The sequence below is a fragment of the Lineus longissimus genome, chromosome 6 (genome assembly GCF_910592395.1).
Source record: "Lineus longissimus chromosome 6, tnLinLong1.2, whole genome shotgun sequence".
NCBI lineage: Eukaryota > Metazoa > Nemertea > Pilidiophora > Heteronemertea > Lineidae > Lineus > Lineus longissimus.
In genome coordinates, this window is record NC_088313.1 from 6,533,432 (window position 1) to 6,553,475 (window position 20,044).

Sequence of the window (20,044 nt, forward strand, 5' to 3'; positions counted from 1 at the left end):
TTACAACAAAGTTGTTGGTAGAGCCGCCTGGCACAATTCCTTTTCACTGGCATGATAAATAGATATTCGCAAGACTGCCAAGAGGTGGTAAACACTACTACTGGTGGTTTCCTTGAGACAATTGCACATTAATAAACAATTTTGTCAATAAATTATCTTTATAATGGATATTTTGAAAAACTGCCTTTTGAACAAAATTCGCACAGTGCCGGAACGACAAGATCCTACACCCCCCCTTACAGAGGGTTATGACTTTTGAACACCCACTTTCACGATTTTCCCGATAGAGGCGCCACTGTCTAAGCGTGAAAAACATGATAAGTCCACCAGCCACTGTTGTATGCACGGAGCATTATCCGTGAGTTATATGTAAAAAGTTTTTATAGTGGTGATGCGATAGCCTCCTTGAAAATCGAAAAATTCTTTCCTTTTCTATGTAGGGAAACGTCGAATATCATGGCTGCAGTTGCCCTTCACTAAATTGCAATTTGCAGGTGCTGTCCTCTATTATCTATGAAAATAACAAAGCCACGTGCTTTTTCTTGTTGACATTTCCCATATTTCATGATTTCACAGGATTTATTATATTTTTCATGTTTTTACTTCTCCAAATCTAAATCTGAAAATGCCAGCTTGTGAAGTGTGTGGAGAAGAAGATTACGAATGCTACGATGGCTGCTACTATTGTGTGCACTGTCACACACAAAGTCAAGTTAGTAATACTAGTCCAAAAACAGAAGAAAAATTGTCAAATTTGACAAGTGAAAATACCAACAAAATCATGAAATTTCAATATTCAATTATCTTATAAATCTTAAAACTGCCGCTGTCAGCAATTAGCTTGTGGGCAATCTGTGCAAGTGGCAAAGTGCATCCCCTGCCCCAGCCCCTTGATGCTGCGCCTTCCACGTCACGTTGCCCAGGGCCAGGGCCATGTGCAGGCCCATTCCCATGCCTGCCTGCTGCCCCTCATTACTATTACCTCTAGTCTAAGGCATACTGTGATGACTACAAGTAGATTACTTGACACCATATCCTACGCCTAATGATGGGGCCTGTTATTTATTCCACAGGCACAGGCCATCAGGGGGCAAAATTCCCTCCCTCCCTCCTGACAAGACAAGTGCCCAAAAACAGGTTTTTCATGCTAACTCATCCATCTATTAAAAAGCCACTGAACAAGTTGAGAAATTTATCTTGAATTTCAGAAAATCCATGAATTGGATCAAGAAGAAGACTTTCTTGAAGGGGCATTTAGTCAGGGCTTGAGTATAAGGATGCCAAAGAAAACAACGGAGGATAGCGAATTGAACTTGAAGAAAAAGAGAAAGCAAGTTGGTAAGAAAATGTGTGACCTCCATCAGCGTTCAGGGGGACACACATGACCTAGCCTTCACCAGGAAAGAGTACAGGGATTTCAGGCGACTGGCAAATTGTGAATTAATGGCTACTTCATAAGACTAAAGGAGCATATCTTGATTTGTTTTGCCTGTGATGGGGTCTTTGCCAGCTTAGTGTTTATATCTAATCATTGGATGTACAATACTTTCAGATGGAGGTAGACCATGGACAAGTGATGAAGGCTTTCAGCTGATATTGAGAGAGCAGGTTAAAAGCCTCATAAAGATGGGAGCAGATCCTGTTTTGAAGGTATAGTAAACTTGTGTATTGCAGATGAAGGCAACGGTAATTGCTCATTATAGAACTTTGAACTACATGCAGTTATGCAAAGACTTTGTCAGGTTGAGCGGTCTGTGGAACCTCTCTTAGCCGGCGCCTCTGTTAGCGGGGCATAGGTAAGGTACTCTCTTTTGAAGACCTGTTTTGGTATGGGATTGACCGTTTCATTTTCATGTGACCTCGGTAACCAGAATACCTTTCGACCAAAGTCAGAATTGTCAGTGCAAATAGAGTCCTTTAGAATACAAGGGTTTATCAATGGCTCATACCGGAGATTTTTCTTTTCAGGATGTTGTTTTCAAGTTTTGGACACTTTACCTTTCTCGGCTTGGTATGGCTTTCTCAGATCAGGAACGCTCTCGAGCTTTGTTCACAAAGACATATCCCTTGACCAGGTCAGTCTCCTCGTGCTCCCCAAGAGAATGACCTCCTATCCTCTGGTGCCCTTGGGAAGTGAATGACTTCATTACCAAAAGGTGCCAGTAATAGAAACCAGTCCAATACAGCACAGAACCTTTCTCAAAACAGATTTTACAATCCAAAAATGTGATAACCATGTACATCAGGTCTAACATTGCTACCAACACTTGTCACAGGCTCCAGTGACAAACACTGAAAACTTTTATTATACTACATGATATTGCCTAACTTGTTGAATAGCATTCCGCGAAGATGACGTCACTGCAGCTGCTGCCCTCTATTTCCCCATCGCTGAATTACAGGCAATGTCGGGCAAACATGCGGTTCGTAATGGATTCAGGCTTTCTAACTAGGGCAGTTAGATTCAATCTGGCACATGTCCGAGTGTTGGAAATACTACATAATTGTTCTGAATATTTCTCTCTCTGACTCTATGGTATCATTCATGCTAAAAACAATGCAGGGTCAAAGATAATTGACTTTGAAATAAGCTCAAATGCGTAGAAATAAGTGTCGATGTCCGACTGTCACTTGACTAAAACGTCATCAATATCTTATGCAACTGACCTTGTGAGCTATAAGTAGTAACTTCGCGGAATGCTATTGGCTTAAATCTTGGTTAAAGTCTCTTTTGTCACAGTGAAATTGTATTTACAGAGATATCTACGTTCCGACTGCTGAAAACCCAACTGTACCCGAGGTTCGCTGGCTTAAGACCAGTTTGAAGAGAGGATCAATTCAGAAGAAAGATAAACACGTGGTAAGAAAATCATTTTGGCACCATATCCTTTCCAGTGGAAGGGACATTACTCAAGATATTTTGAGTTGCACTTGCCAGACTAACTTGCCATCTAAGACCTTCTATTTAAAGTGCACTGGCATGAAATGACTGTTTCCTTTGAAATGGTTCTGTAGTCCTGCCAATCAGCAGCTGCCATCATAGTAAAAAATTTCCTTTTCATTTCACATTTCCTTCAGGACAAAATGGTGATGGAGGCGCTGTTAGGTTCAGAAGAATTTTACGAGGGTGACAACCCTTTAGACAAAGGGGAAGATGAGGATGCCGACAGGTTCATTGGAATCTGCGAAGAGAACTATGAGGAGGGATATCTAATATCCTCAGAACGGATATCGGAGTTTGAGGATTCGTGCAGTCTTTTGGATACGGCATCAGAAAGTAGTTCCAATTCTGATGTAGGTGTTCGGTGTGAAATCTTACTGGACGATTCTGATGGAGGTAAAGTTGGAAACATTGGTGGAGGTGCTGATGAGAAATGTTCTTTTTCAAGCAGTTCTCGAAGTGAACAGAGTGAAATATCACTTGATGCGTCGGACGAAGGTGAAATTGGAAATGTTGGTGGTGGTGATGGTAAAAGAGGGTCGACTGCAAGGGGAACTAGTAAAAATGTTGCAGTCTCTATAAGGACTCGAAATCAAGCAAGTAAAAGCTTTGTAGCAGCTAGCAGCGAAAGTGTGCCAGTTACTAAAAGAACCAGTGGTCGAGTTAGCAAAGGTACTGTCAGTACTAAAAGCACAAGTGGTGCAGAAAGGGAAAGGAAAGAAAATGAAGTCTTCGAAGGTACTGATGCTGCTCACAGTGAAGAAAACATTGTAGAAACAGAGGACTGGGACAAAATTACTGGAAAGTGTGACCCTGAAGATGATAATGGACTGTCAGATAATGATCATGATGAAAACAAGTTGAGAAGAGGAAAAAGGAAAGTGAAGAGGAGAATGAAATTGGTTGGTACATGATTAAATTATGTAGGTCTTCGATTATGGCTGGCGTAAGTGGACAGAATTCAGAATTATGCCACGGCATAAATCGGAATTGTGGTGTGGTATAATTCGCAATTATGGTGCACCATAAATTGACCAATCAAAACCTCGGATCTCGTGGCATAATGCTGAATTGTGGTGTGGGTCTATTCGGAAAAAGCAGCCAACCAATCAGAAAGCCGGGAATGGTGGACTGAAGTGTCATTTATGGAGGACGGAAGTGAGAATTGTGGACACGATTTGTGGGTTGATGTTATTCTCAATACACGATTGCAGGTCGGGTGATCTTTGAGATTTCGTGGGAAAGAAATTGTATAAAAACTCACGTGCGAAGCTCAAATGTCAACAAATGCACGTGGATTGCTTAACTTAGGTTCTCTCTATTCCTTCTGATTGCATGCATGAGGTTTTGATTGGTTAATTTATGGTGCAGAACAATTCCGATTTATGCCGTGGCATAATTATGAATTCTGTCCACTCGCGCCAGCCATATACGATTTAGCAAGAATGGTGTGTTGGAGTGGTGCTTTGTCATTTGTCAATTTCTGGAGTGTTGCTAGGCCTTTTCGTCAGAGTAGTCTAAAATCTTCAGGAGTACAAAGCATACAGAGCAGGAAGCAATGAGGAGGAAGTACGAAGCTCACATGGCACTTGCCTCACACAACAACTTAGTTGCAGGAAATTGTTTTTTTTGGCAAAATGTTCAGTTCTTAAAACATTGTGCACTGAAAGTAAAATGCTTCTTTTAAGTTTGCGATATTCAAAATTATAATGACATGTTTATTTTCTTCAGCTTGCCCCCAGCAAAAAGAAAATAGGTGGAACAATAGCAAGAACTCCTTGGAGGCTCCATATGGCTTCAACTCTTGCCTTCTGCTATATTGGCCTGACCTTCACCAATGGCAATGTGGTCATCTCTGATATTATGCGGTAAGTTAAAGGACCTTATCCCTGCATTGCGTTTGTGACCTTATTCTAAAAGGATTAATTCGAACTCTTGTGATTTTTAAAGTCATTGGGAAAAGTGTCAGAGGAGGTGTATCAAAATGGGACCAGCATTGTACAGCTCAAGGGCCCGGTAGACAACTACCATAATCTGACAGTTACCAACCGTTGTGATCAGAGATCTAGTATGGTTAGGGTTTTGTATATTGAGCATTGCTACATTGTACTTGTTTCATGGCTTTCTTTCACTTAAGATGGGTGAGGAATGGAGCTCTACCTTATCACAACATCATGGATATATTCCCCGATGATATGAAGCTCAGCTCCAGGGATACTTTTACATTCTGTGGCATGGCAAGTAAACCATTGATACTGTAAACTACAGAATCCTGGATCAAAAATAAAACTTGTAAAAAGCATCATAATAATGGCTTATTGTCAGGAAATCCGTCAATTTGTTGAAATCAGAAACTTGCAAAGCTCAAAGTATGTATTACATTAACATTCCTGGCAACAGGTGAGGACAATGGCCTCTAGTTCATTCAGCACCTTCTATAGTTCATTCCATTCTTTCAGGTGCAAGGTGCAGTTGTACCTCCTCACCAGAGACTCAGTCGAGCTGTTGGAGATCTTTGCCGAATGCTTGGAATCACTCTACCCCGTCTGAGTTTAGAGAGGCTTATTGGACGTTATATCATTGATATGGATTTACCAGGTAGGTCCCTGCCCTACTCGGGTACAGAGATTCTCTGTTTTAAAGTCTCAGATGAGAGGCCTTGAAGAACAAGGATTACTTTTTCCATGAAACCCATGTCGGTCTGTCTAGAGAAAACTCCTTCGGAACTTGAACCTGGTTGATGAGCCGTGTTCCCAACTTGCCACTAAGGCTCTATCGTACCTGGTATTAGCAACAAGAAATATAAAAACACCTTGTTTAATATCATGTGTTTCAGTAATTGAGAGCACAATATATCTCAAATTGAATTTTTGCAGGCCAGCTGAATGCACTTGCCATGCAGTTGTTGAAGAATTCTCCAGTACCAGACGAGGCCCACGTCGTTGGCGTCCATGGCATATTTCCCTACGAGGCGATGGCAATGGCTTACATAGTGATCACTCTCAAGATGGTGATTGGTCTTGATGATAAGACTGAGAGGTAAAAATCATATAGATCAAGAATACACCATGCCCCACTTATATAGGCAAAGTCAGTTGGCTCAGGTTTGTTTAACATATGAACTCACATGCAAAATTTCCTGTCATAGAATCTATGATGTTGACTAGTAGAATCTGCATCTATGATGACTATCAGCAACCATGTTTTACACTGGATGTCTCATTGTAGATGATCGAAGACATGATCAGAAATCACATTCATAGGTTCTGTCCTGAGGGTTCAATCTGATTCTGTGATGCAAAGGTTTTGTCTGTGTACTTGGATAGGGTCGTTTGCTCACCCTGCACTGACACTAGGTACAAGGAACCAAGGTTTTATGTCTCCTTCATCGGGGAATGAGGGGGATGAAACAGTGGTGATCCTTCATGTCCTTCTGAGAGTTGAACTTACGACTTCGTGATCATGAGCATGTCACTGTAACAATTGTCATTGATAGCCTTGAATTGTCACTAAAATATGTTTGTAATGTAACAGGGTGATGTCTTCCTACAGTAAGAAGATAAAAGACTTGTTGGGGAGAAAAGGTGAGCTTAAATCTGTTGGGGACTAAAGGCGAGTTTAAATCTGTACATGCTGACTTGTGAACCTCGAGAATGGGCAAGTACCTAGACCTGCATAATATACTAATGTACACACTGGTCATGTCATTGTGCCTTATTAGCTTCACCACCGAATCATGATGTGTCTTGAAGAGGGCCTAGCCTGTCTATGAAAGACTTGGGCAAGAGAAAACAGTTACCTGACTTATGGCAATCTCGTGAAGGGGCTGCCAGTGCTGTGAGAGAGCTAATGCATTATGAGAGAACTGCAATGTTTATTTCTTGGGGCCATGCCTACACTAATAAAGTACTTGATCGAACCTATAGCTGGTCTTTAAAATTCGCCACATAATATTTTGTTTCTTCTCTAGCACCTGACTGTCCTAATGTATTCGTCTGGGAAGACTGGGTAATGAACATGGAGGAGAAGATGAGCTCTCACAGAAGTCGCGAGATGCCGACCAACTTTGGGTATGTGATTTCTCCATCAGTAGCAGGATATGAATGGAGAAGTTTTGGGCATATCAAATTCTACCTTAGTAGGCCTAGTGCTGGCCAGTATCGTGCTTCTGTAACAGAGGAGTAACATTTGAAAGTGTCAAGTCCATTTCCCAAACTTGTATATGCTCCTTTCTTTAGCACTCACAGTGGTTAGATTTGGTTCTTCTTTTCAGGGACCTAAAGGGAATACGGGACCTAGATGCCTGCCTTGATCACTTCAATCTCAATAACCCAGCCAAATTGGGAAAGTTTCACAATAAACTAACTCCAAGTAAGCACAATATCTTTAAATCATATAAAACAACCAATTCATAACCTTTCCTCCAACAGGGATTGAGGTTTAAGGAAATTATACCAAACTGGTACAAGTATAAGTTGCCTTCCCCAAACACTGAAAGAGATCAGGTTTGGGCTGACATGTAGGCCAAAACTGAGACGGCAAATAAAAGGTTTTGGGCAAAATAAGAGCTCCAGCCAACTAAACACTGAAATGAGATTTTAACTGCTTAAATATTGTGCACCAACCCAAGCTGTTCTTGTTGCATGACCATAACTGATGCAGCCAAATTATAACTCATTGACCTTGATCTTCACCTTCTTACTTCAGAAGACCCAGAGGCCGCAGAAGCATTGAAAAAACCACTCTTGACTCTTGTGGATAACCTCAACGAGATGAGGATCTCTGCCAGACAGTCTGAATCAAGCACAGGGATGGACCCCATGGATTTACTGTTGGGAACCCCAGAGAAAGCCGACACATGGAAAACTACATATGATGCGTCACAGCCCAAAACTACTCAGTTGTTTTTTGATTGCACTATTCATCACATCACAAATCCAAGGACATTCTTGGTGGATATCCAAGGTGGTCATGAAGAATCTAATATTGAGGACAAGGATTTGTTGCTTTGGAAAAAAAGGCGATGCTTGTCCTCGGATGCTGATAAGCCAGAAGAAAACATTGAGGCAGAGAATGCTTTGGAAGATCTCGTAGTAAATCTAAGTCCAGCCCACAAGAGATATGTGTTGTACGAGCCAGGGAAAATAACAACTGCTAACCGCCATATTTCTTACCTCTGGCTCTTAAATGTCTGCACTGTCTTCACAGAGAGCACGATCCAGGACATTGATGACTGTGTCAATAGAATTCAGTATTCTCTGCCAAATTTTCAAATCCAGAATATGACTAAATCTTATCATGTTGCATCATGTCAAAAAGGTTTGAGACCTCAGTAATGGCTGAACTCTCTGTGCCTCCTGTGTGTTTGCTATTGTAAGAAGTACGGGTTGGACAATAAGTATTGATACTGCTGAAAATTTGATGATAAAAATATGTCCTAGTATAGAACCAGTTTGTTAGTCGGTTATATTGCAGAAGTGGTCCTTATCCAGCTTTTGGCCTAAATGAAAAAGAATTAATCTGTGATCAGTCTGGTTATTTCTTTCAGATCTCAAAATACATTGATGCTGAATAAAAATAAGTTATTAGGTCTCTTTTTTGCCCCCCCCCCTCCCCGACAAAAACATAGGTGGCGTCACACCACCCCAGACCATTTTATTGGCTCACCGTAAGAGGAGTCTATACAACACCGCAGCGTCCGTCGTCATCGTCTGTATCCTGTTTCAAAAACAGTGACAAGTTTCTTAACCGCTAGTACTATGAACTTGAAACTTAATTGTACACATAAATCCCCAGATTAGGTGATTTCCGACACTGACTTTCGGTCCGATCTGAATCTCGACTTGCCCACCAGAAGGCCAAAAGTTAAAACCAAAAAGTCCGATATCTCGCTTATAAGCAACTCTTAAATCTTTCATGGCAGGTACTCCTAGCATTAGCAAGGATACATGACATATCATACGGGTTTTTGATTTGACCTAATTTTCAAGGTTGCAGAAGTCAAATGGCGTAAATTGGCCATGGTACGATTCTCGACTTGGCCACCAGGGGGCCAAAACTAAATAAGGTACAAAGTGCAATATCACGCTTATCATCATTATCTTCACCTTGATCATTGCTGGTTTATGACCATTTTCCTGCTTTCACCGTTCTACTGAAAGCACAAAAAAATAGTGCTCGCAAAGTTCAGTGCGTTAGCTAGGGTACTTGGCCTGGTACGTTCCTCTCTGTACATACTTCAAAGTCAGTTTTTGATAGATATATATATATATATATATACGCATTTACAAGTACAGGTGAAGACCATCACGCATAGTGCTATACGCATTTACAAGTACAGGTGAAGACCATCACGCATAGTGCTCAAAGATGGTGGGGCTATCACCCCACCACTGATCCAGCCCCACCTTGAAACTGTTCATGGAGCCGACACTATACTAATTCCTGTGGCAGGCTGTTCCAGTCATTTGTTATGCTGCTTATGAGGAAATTTGCTCTTTGCCCTGTTCTCGCCCTCAACTTTATAAGCCTCAAATTGTGTCCCCTAATATTGTGCGGAGCTCCCCCTCCTCTGTGTCTTGCAAGTAGGGGATCCTCTGCCTTAAACATTCTGATAACCTCAATCAAGGCCCCTCCTCCGGTGTTCCAGGGAGATGGAATTTAGTTTTTTCAGTCTTTCCATGTAACATAAGTGCTTGATTGAGGGAATCCATTTCGTAAATCTCCTATGCACCTTCTCAAGAGCAACAATGTCCTTCTTCAGGTACGGCCTCCACGCCACCCCTCCATACTCAAGTATTGGCCTTACCTGCCCCTTGAACAACAACAAACCAGTCTCCTCATTCAGAAACCCCGTAGTCCCTTAGATCGTGAATGCAACACGAGTGATATTTAGTTGCTTGTTTCCGATGATATTTTTTATGGTAGGTACTCCAAGCAACGATACCTCACATGTCCTAGGCCTATATAGGCCACCGACTTTGGTTTGACCTATAAAGGTCTACTATGTAGCATGTTTCTTAACCAGGATGAATTCCTAACCACCAAATATCTATACGGTGAGCACAATGTCCTTTGGCCGTTTCATTTCCAGCAGTGCATTGATCCGGACTGCTGAAAATTCACTCGTTTTATCAATTACCATAGTCCCTTTAAAAGTTCCAGATTGGTTACGCCTGAATAAACGAGATGGCAGCACTGTTTTGGTAAAGCCAAAACTCGCGCAGTGACGAAATTTACGGTGGCTGGGAAAGGACATCGAAAAGAAAATTCTCGGCGGGACGACTTATTGGCTGGTATTTATAAAAACAAGTATATGCTTATAAGCATGTTCTTTAAGCATGTACTTAACACTTAAAGAATTAAGTAGAAGCATAGCCTTAGATCTATACTTGATTTCATATTTATAAAACAAGCATTTGTGGATGATGCTTGGCTTGTAATTTTTAAGCTTATGCTTAATTGCTCATACTGCATAACAGGGTGAAATTAGATTTCTCATGTGGTATTTGTGGTGTAAGGCTGGTCGGTTTCGTGATTATGGCAATCATTGCTGCCCTGGGAATGGGGAAATCCTTTGTTATTGAGGTCACGGATAGTCATGCCTGTCCTTAGTGCATGTAAACCTTCTGGTTTGTACACCAACTGTTAGAATGCTATTAAACGTTACCTCTTCCGGTTGCTGAGGATTCCCATAAGGTGTAAAGAGCCAGGGGTCAATGCCGTATCCACTATCCCCTAGCAGTAATGCATCCGTCCTCATAGTGGACAAACGATGACAAACTACCGAATTTCTCCATATTCTACTGTCGTGTACAGACCCTGGCCACTCGGCTACAATACTTGTGAACGTTTCCTTTGCATCACAAATTCTCTGAACGTTTAACGTAGCCTTTCCACTCCGGCCTACGTATTCGTCGCCATGTGCATGCCTCCCTTGTGTCTTCAGAACTCGGACGTGGGTACAGTCGACAGCACCTATCGCACAAGGCATCTCATAGGTCGTTTGCCAGTTGTCCATTGCTGACTGCATCTCATGCACCGTGCTTGGGAAATGTATCCACAGTCCTGCATTTTCAACAATCTTGTCGAGTACTGCGTGGAATGTTCTTGACACGGTGGGTTGGAAAATTCCAACATCCTCAGCACACCCATCTGAAACCCTGGGTCCGATATATATCGAAGGAAAGTCTCCATTTGTGTCTTTACTGTCAGTGCCCCGCCACGAGTTTCTCCACTATCTTCTAAAAAATGATCAGCTAACCATTCAACATTTTGCTCATCAAATCGATAAAATCGTCGATGAAATGCTGGGCAACATGATTTTCTTGGGGTGTACTCCTTTGGATGTCGCCCCGCAAGTGCAAGAAAAGTTGCCATGTCAAACACGTCTTCCTACTTCGAAGTTCAAGCCTGGTCTGAAGCTACCTTGAAAAATCTAAGGATATCCTTATAAGCATATGCTTAATACTCGTGTTTATAAATATGGAATGAAGCAGAAGCTTAGACTTTAAGTTTTGGCAAGATGCCTGAAAAGCAGACACTTATACTTGAAGCATAAGGTTACAGGTACAAGCATTACCTTAGGTTTTATGAATATGCAGCGTACTTAACACTTGAAAATCCAAGGATAAGCATATGCTTGGTTTTTATAAATACCAGCCATTATCTCGGGGGGACGACTTAGTAAGTCGGGGGGGGGGACAACTTAGTAAGTCGGGGGACGACTTATTATGTCGGGGGGACGACTTAGTAGGTCGGGGGGGACGACTTATTATCTCGGGGGGACGACTTATTATCTCGGGGGGACGACTTATTATCTCGGGGGGACGACTTATTATCTCGGGGGGACGACTTATTAAGTCGGGGGGACGACTTATGAAAGCGAGGGCGAGGCCTGGCTGTGACTGTCTCATCTCTCTCACCATGTTGTCAACACGGTGGAGCAGCCAGGACTGATTCGGCCTGGCTGTGACTTCCTCATCTCTCTCACCATGTTGACAACTTGGCAGAGCAGCCAAGACTGATTTGGCATGGCTGTGACTGTCTCATCTCTCTCACTATAATTATTGTCAACAACGTTGTAAACATAATGCTCAAAATTGATTCATGAAAAAGGCAGTAGGGCAATATTATTATGAAGTTGTCAACATGGTGAGAGCGATGAGGAAGTCACAGCCAGGCCTCGCCCTCGCTTTCATAAGTCGTCCCCCCGACTTAATAAGTCGTCCCCCCGACTTAATAAGTCGTCCCCCCGAGATAATAAGTCGTCCCCCCGACTTACTAAGTCGTCCCCCCCCGACTTACTAAGTCGTCCCCCGAGATACTAGGGACCTTTCGCTACGCCGTTCCGCCGAGAAATCGATCGAGAACGATCGCGTTTTGCGTATGACGTCATCGATTGATGAGTAGCTTTGCCCGTTCCCGTTCTGGATTCCGTGAATGAGGCCTGTTTTTCTCGGCGTCTGTTCACAGTGGTTCAAGAAGAAAAATGACGAATTTGTAGGATTCTATTGCGGTAAGGCACCTGAAGTAGTATGTTAAGTGGAGAGACTGTGTTTTAGAAGGGGAAAACAAGTTCATACTGCCCCGAATCGCCTTATTAAGCATGTTAAGCAGTCGTAAATCAGTCATTTATAGCAGCATGCATTGGATGCACAGGCTGGCGCAAACGTACTTTCCTTGCCTCCTAAGACTTCATTTTCGATATAAAATGCCATAAATTCATCATCTTCAATTGCGAAATTTGCAAGGCGTCTCAAGTTTGCCGCCATTTTGCCGATCTCCATAGAAACCAAACTGTTTCTCGGTGACGGCCATGCGGAACGCGTTTCAGTGTTTCCGGGAACGGGATCGGGAACGAGAAACGTTCTCGGTGTAGCGGTTCTCGGAACGGCGTAGCGAAAGGTCTCTAAGAAGTCGTCCCCCCCCCGACATAATAATTATTAAGTCGTCCCCCCCGACTTAATAAGTCGCCCCCCCCCCCCCCGAGATAATAAGTCGTCCCCCCCGAGATAATCCATTTGATTTACTCTGCATCTTACGAAAATAGTCATCACTATAGGTCGTTAACCATGGTAATGGTAATTGTATGGAGTGTGCGTGCGTGTGCAAAAATTAGCAAGCGATGCCTTCCAGTGGCTAAAAACAAGAAACTGACAAACTACCGAGTCAAGTAAAAATCGCGCCCTGGAACAAAAGAACAGCTCTGCAGGTAGGTCATCCAGTGTGAACTCTGGCTAAAGTACCTGGAGACAAGGTACCTAGTGTTGATTATCTCTGTCAACCTCGTTCGCCTGTTGCCTCTCAGCGCTGCACTCACTGAGACATGCGAGACGAAATGATGATTCCCATGGGCGGATGACTTCCGTTCTCAGAAATAAGAACCTGCTTTATCTTAAGAAATATTTGTACCATTGTAAACTCTTGGTGGTCCTAACAGGGCCTGGTCTCTCCGAGCGCTTCCTACTCACACCCACGCTTAGCATAAATGATGAAATCTTAGTTAGAAGTAGTTTAGTGTAAAAGCAAATTCTGAAGTGTTATGACCTCTCGTGCTCCGTGAGCTGCCCAGTATATATTGGCTTACTGGACTTTGCGCAATATTTCGCCAAAAAAGTATTCTACGCAACGGTCCCTAGGTGACTTTTCCTATTCATAATACACAGCCTGTCCATCCTAGATCGTGGTTACATGGGGAGTAAACGTTGTAAAATTAGGCCAAACACAAAGACAGTTAACCCGGGTATCACTATGTTAACGATGCGAACAAGCCGTGTAAGTCATTATCAGCATTTTTTTCATTCAACATTTGCGGGTACAGCGTCACAGGGAGCAGCATTGAACGGTAAACAGGTTCACATCATATTCAGACAACGGCTTGTAACGGCCATACAGGAAACGATTCGTATCAACAAAACTACGGGCCGTATCGTCTGTTTCATGTTTTTTTGCATTACGCCCCCTGGTGCCAAACAAAGAATAATTTTGAAACGAAATTTGGTGTGAATTTGTAAACAAAGTTTTAAGTCCAGACCTCAAGCGGTTACGGGTACACACTACATTTATTATCAAATTGCTAATGCATTAAAAAGTTGAATTGGTCAACTTTAGCGCCCCATAGATTTTTCCCAGGCCTGCCGATGAAAATCAATTTCCGGCAGATAATACAGCCCGGGGTTAGATTTTCAAACCATAGCAATTTTGTTGTGGGCTGACAGTGATAATTACCAGGTTGGGGGTCTGAAATTTTGGGGGTCATTTTCGACCATTTGTGACCGGTGAATCGACTTTTCAGCCAACGAGGGGTTAATTTGGCCATTGGGACCACAAAACTTAGGCTCCTAAACTGAAACGTCGTCATCGTTTTCTTCTAATGGAAAGGAAATTCATGATTTTGATTTTAAAAAACACGTATTCATAATGGAAAGCACATCCATACTGGTGACTGACACCATGATCGAACTTGACGTACCGGGGTAAAACATTATGGTCGCTCCCCCATTTCGCTCGTTTCGTTTCGTTGCGCAAAGTCCAGTAAGCCTCGGTAACATCCCTGATAATATAAGGGTTACGTCATCTAGGACAGGTTGGCAAAACGGGGACACTCTCCAATTTTATTTGGATGAAATTGTACTGCCACTTGCTCGGGATACGGAACCAGGAGACATGTTACTTATTCTTGACAGGTTTCGTCCACATATGACAGAGGAGTTCACGGTTCCTCTCATTGAAGCCGGGATGTTATTGGACTTCATTCCAGCTGGATGTACGTCACTGGTACAACCACTGGACTTGACAGTGATTAGAGGATTCAAATGCATCCTAAGGGCTGAGTGGAGTAACTGGAAATGGAGAAACACAACACCAGATGGACAGTGCCCAAAAATCACTTTAGCGGATGCGGTTACTATAGTCAGCGAAGCATGGGCAGATGTTTCAGCCGAAGCTCCAGACCGTGCATTTCGAGCAGCCGGACTTATTGGGGAGGTACAAGCAGGTGCAGAGCTTCTACTTGGAGCTGATGAACTGAATAGTGACGAAGAGAATAATGATGTTCAGTTCCAGGATGAACCTGAGTTAGATTAACCTGAGTTAAATTCACCCGCCTGATATCTCAATGTAAATAAACGGATATTATTGAAACGAATTTCGCTAATTACGTTCTTTAGTTATACATCGGTTGTCCATCTGATAATCATACTGTAGTTTCATGAAAATAACACCACTTCATTAACAGCCGGTGTTGAGAAGGCCGATCATTGGCTGGGATTCCAGAGAGGGTTGTCCAGGCCTCATATACTTCAGTTTCGAGTCCAATCCTTATTGTTTGGGTTGTTGAAACCGATTCGTAGGTCTCCTATGAATGGGATAATGGGATCGGGCCTTCGGCCATTGTACTGAGTGTCCCAGAACATTTTCAACTAATCGTCATTGGTAGTGTAAAGGGTGTCCCAGTGCTAATGGCTGATAGTGTACAGGGTGTCCATGAAAAAAGTCCAACTGATATATTGGCTTCTGCTGGTTTTAGGGACTGACCTGCCCTTTCAAAGTGAGGCACTGCTCAGGGAGGTAATGGAGCATGTCTTCGGGTCTTATCATCCCTTACCAGCTTCGGGCTTTCAAAGATACTTTGCAGTGCGAAATTGGTAAGAATGAGAAGTTGTCCGTCACATATCTGGAGACAAAACCGAACATCCCTCTGAATGTACAGTCTTGTCCGAAGTGATCAGTGAAGGAATAAAAAAGAACGATGCAAATCCCGATTCAATTTTTTTTCAAAGCTAAAGATACACATTATTAGATTGTCCAGCTTTCAGAATCGTACCCACAACCATTCACAACACCCACAGTCAATTCAAGTCCATCACAATGTCCTCCTCGACTACATTCACGAACTCTGGTCCATCCACGGCAGTCTCCTCTTCTTCCTCCAAGATAGCATGTGGTCCAGCTTCGATTGGCCTTGGTCGAAACGATGCTTCAAATCAGTTGACGATAACGTCCTCATCAACACCATCCCAGGCATCTCTGATGATGTTGGTCACGTCTCTCAGACCGATGTGAGGGCAGTCTCCTCGTTCGTCCGTGTGGTCCTTCTTCCACGATTTCCATTGTCGCCGTACGTGACATTTGAAGGACTTCATGGCTGCAACCTCTAACGGTTGTACGAGGGATGTGCAACCAGGAGGTACGTAATCCAGGCTGCCTCTCATGTCGCGGACTCTCGTCCGGAAGTTCTCTGTCCGGTGGACCTGATAATGATCGACGATTAACAGGAACTGGTCGGTCTCGTTGTCGGTGACGTGGGGTGATAGGACTTCATCTAACCAGTTGTGCGCCGTTTCCTCCCTCATCCAACCAGTTTCCGATAGGGTAATCTTTACATCTGCTGGTGGGTTGTCTTGGAGGGCTGCAAACACCCGGACGAAACCTCTTCTGGGGAAGGTGATGTGCGCCGGCAACTTTGCTCCAGAGGCTGCGATGGAGAGGGTGACGGTGCATCCCAGCTTAGTATTGGACCTGGATGATCAGACGTCTATGGCCTTCTCCCCCGTGGTGTTGGCCGTGTACATGGTTCTCATATCAAACAGGACAAAGGTTTGGTCCATGTTAAAGAAGAACCGCATCTGTATATCAAGACGATCGATGCTCCCAGTAACCGCATCTCGGAAGGTCTGGATCCTTGCAGCAGCATCAGTGGGGACGGTCGTTGTATTCTTGGTCACCTTCCGTAGGGACACGTGGCGTCTCTTCATCAAGCACTCCACCCAGAATATGGATGCGTTGAAATCCCATAGCTGAGGGCGACAATGCTGAATCCCTTCTCTGACATCTTGGGCTAACTAATTCCACCAGCTTTGCCACACTACCAACGCCTTATCTTGAATGCCGAGAACGGAGACTGCGAGGCGACGCTCTCTCATCTGCTGCAGCCATTGGTAAAGCTGGTCCTCAACCTGTTGCCATAACGGATCACGGGGCTCCATCACCGTCTTCTTCCGGCCATGCCCTTCTTCTTGCTTCTGCACGAGGTCCTCGAGATTCCATCTTCTAAACGTCTCCCAGGGGATGTTATAGTGGGCGACGAACTCTCTCATACTGCGCACCGTACCGTTCACCAGTGCCTCCTTCTGGTCTCTCAGGTAGGCAAGTTTTTCTGTCACGGTGTAGCGCCGGCGTCGTTTTCTCAGCAGCTCTACAGCATCCATTGTCGCACAGGTTGTCTGCAATGTGGGTACCCTCAGTGGGGCTTCATTTATAGGCCTAAGAGGCCCTAGAATTCCTCAAGAAAACCACAAATCCTAGAAACTTCGATTCTGTTTTCTCCCACGTAGGCCTAGGGAGTCTAAATCAAAAAAAGAGGGTTGTAGAAAAACAGAGGATGAGCTCCTCGTTTTTCTTCGGAATTTCGTGACTACTATCATTGCCTGAATATCACTTTGCTTTACTAATGCAAGCATTTGTAGATTTTTCTTCAGAGTTTCAATAAGGACTTTTTTTGTTTTGGGGGGTTTGGATCAATCTAAAAGGTACTTCAGTTTTATGAGACAACCTGTATAAACGGTCGGCGAGTGGCCTTACCATTTACGTCATTCCACATGCGCACTCATCGACCAGTAGGCCCACAACACTTCGAATCAATAGGGCTGCAGTAATAAGTGGTTTAGCGTAACCGTGACAGCTCGGCTGAGCCTTCACAAGGGCCAGCGAAGTCACTCATTGGTTACCTCTGGTGAATAGACTCGAGAGAAGAGGCCGGGCCTTGAATATCCCGAGGTGGTGTTATTTTCATGAAACTACAGTAATTCTGACTCGGTCTTTACGTCTTCTAGCACACTCCCGAAAACACTACCGCTAATGTAAACATCTTTTTACAGTACTTGCTTGTAAAAAAACTGCGTAAGCAGGGACGTGTCATCTGGACTGTCTCCTAAACTCTCTTATTAATTGAGCGACAATACCTTCAGTAAATTGTATTTGGGTATTATGAAAACAGTCCCGAACACTGCCCGAAATGAGCAAATCTCCATTTCCCAATGGTTTATACTCCAACAAAATGACACAGGCTTACGACCCTTGCCTATGCAAATTATCAAGGCCCTGAAACGTTGAATTCCACAAAAGCAATGGACAGAGACATTCCCCTAAATAGACCTCTTTGTGGTAAGCCATGCCATCATCAGTTTAGCCCCTATTAGTGGTGACTTCGGTTTACACCATCAATGTTGTTTGGAAACGCCTTCGACGACGAGGTAACTGCGCGAGCACAGTATACTGTCTTCTCCCACTTAACCGAGCGCCAGGAAAATGGCTCGAAAATGACTAAGTCCAGAAACATGGCAGTCTGTAGTATTTTACGGGTGGGCTGCAAACATTCAATATGACAGCCAATTATAGTGATCAATGGATATAGGAAGACAACCTTGTAAATGTTGTCAATTCAATAACGCCTGGTCGCGGCCAGGGCCAGTAATCCCTGTAGTCAGGGTGATGATTATTGAAGTTACGTAAGTCTATTACAAGTCCATGTAAATGGTTGACCGACCCAGAGTCTTTTAAATAAATTTATTTTATCTAAACGATTATGGAATCGTTTTCTTGAGGGGAAAATCCAATAAAGGGAACTTTCGTGTCAAATGTCACTATTGTTTTCTGCCATCTTGCTTTGACCACGTTCTTCTGGTAAGATGCACGCAATCCGATGGAGTTTGTGGGTAGGCCTAGCAGGCACCATGATGATCTTAACGTATGGAATGGAGTATGGAGATGATGTTGACAGCCCTGACCCTGATACCACTACTGATGATGATGATGTAGATGATGCTAACCAAGCTGTACCGGGTGCACGTAGGCACCAGAAAAGCTACAGTCTCAATCAGAAGATTGACCTTATCGAGACATACCAATTGGAGCATGCTATAGGATTACGTCATGCTGAAACTGCGACATCCTGTGCTAGACACCACCGCATAGCACCGCATACATTTAGACGTTCGATAAGCACACAGGATGACTTGTTTGCCCTCAGAGATAAATCAACTCAAGACCATAGAAGACGGGGGAGACAACGGCAACACGGAACTGATCCACAAGGTAGTTTTTTTCAAGCATTCTATTCCTCGCTAAATGAATTTCCTTCTTTGTTGGCCTATACTGACTGGAATAAGTCCGCTTCTGTGTCATGGACGGAAGAATAAGTCGCATGATACATCAAAGCGACTGACCCTGACCATGCCTTTAACAATCAGTATTATTGTTCCAGGGACCTTTATTCTTAGGACTAACATTTCGTTCATACCAGTGGTCATCACCAATCAATATTTCCAAACATTTTAAACGTGTTAGCTTTTTTATTTCAACACAGTGGCCCGAAATGGAAAACAATTTGAACACCTGGTTCCTTGAGCGCCGAAGACTTGGTTTCCCTGTTTCCGGTGAGGATATTAAAGGGCAAGCTGGAAGAGAATTTCGGCAATGGTGGGCAGAGCTTCCGAACGAAACGAAGGCCGAAAGACAAGAACAGAGACCCCTGCTATACCTTTTCCATGCATCTGCACATTGGCTTAGCATCTTTATGGAAAGGTGAGCTTTATTCCGCTGTTGCATGGATCGGCCTTAACGTATGGATTGTATTCGGTGAATTTTAACAATATGCAAATTCCATTTCAGGAAACAAATCAGCTATCGAAGGAAGACCAACGATTCAAGGGGGTTACCTGACAACGCCCAGGCTTTAGTTGCCGACTACCGGGGAGATTTTGCCGACCTCATCAGAGACGCTGATTTTGATGTCATCATGAACATGAATGAGACGTTCGTGTTGTTTGATATGGTGCCAAGATCAACAATGGAAGCGACTGGATCCCAGAAAGTTGACATTAGATCATCCCAAGGCAACCCGAAACTTGGATGCACGGTAACTCTAGTAGTTACGACAGACGGACGAAAAGGACGAGCCGAGCTCAACTTCAGTGGCTTGACACCAGATGGTGACGTCATTCGGCAGCTTCAGGCTGATGCTCCAGACAATGTGCGAGTGAGTATTGGCATAGAATACAAGTCCGTGGTTGTAGTACAGGACATGTACCTGACGTCATCAGT

At 43.5% G+C, this 20,044-nt stretch overlaps 1 protein-coding gene across 2 annotated transcripts; it reads left to right on the forward strand.

Moving 5' to 3' along the window:
- Window positions 1-530: 530 nt before the first annotated feature.
- LOC135489255 (uncharacterized) lies at window positions 531-8,502 on the forward strand. 2 transcript variants are annotated; one of them, XM_064774517.1, is made up of 14 exons: window positions 531-712; window positions 1,209-1,338; window positions 1,553-1,650; window positions 1,969-2,075; window positions 2,758-2,860; window positions 3,079-3,843; window positions 4,673-4,809; window positions 5,079-5,178; window positions 5,401-5,539; window positions 5,818-5,980; window positions 6,476-6,525; window positions 6,912-7,011; window positions 7,215-7,312; window positions 7,649-8,502. In XM_064774517.1, the coding sequence occupies exons 1-14, from the start codon at window positions 626-628 to the stop codon at window positions 8,275-8,277; spliced, it is 2,706 nt and encodes a 901-aa protein (XP_064630587.1). In that variant the 5' UTR covers window positions 531-625; the 3' UTR covers window positions 8,278-8,502. The 2 variants fall into 2 exon arrangements, with proteins under 2 accessions (XP_064630587.1, XP_064630588.1); XM_064774518.1 differs by lacking the exon at window positions 7,215-7,312 and having other exon boundaries at window positions 7,649-7,837.
- Window positions 8,503-20,044: the final 11,542 nt, after the last annotated feature.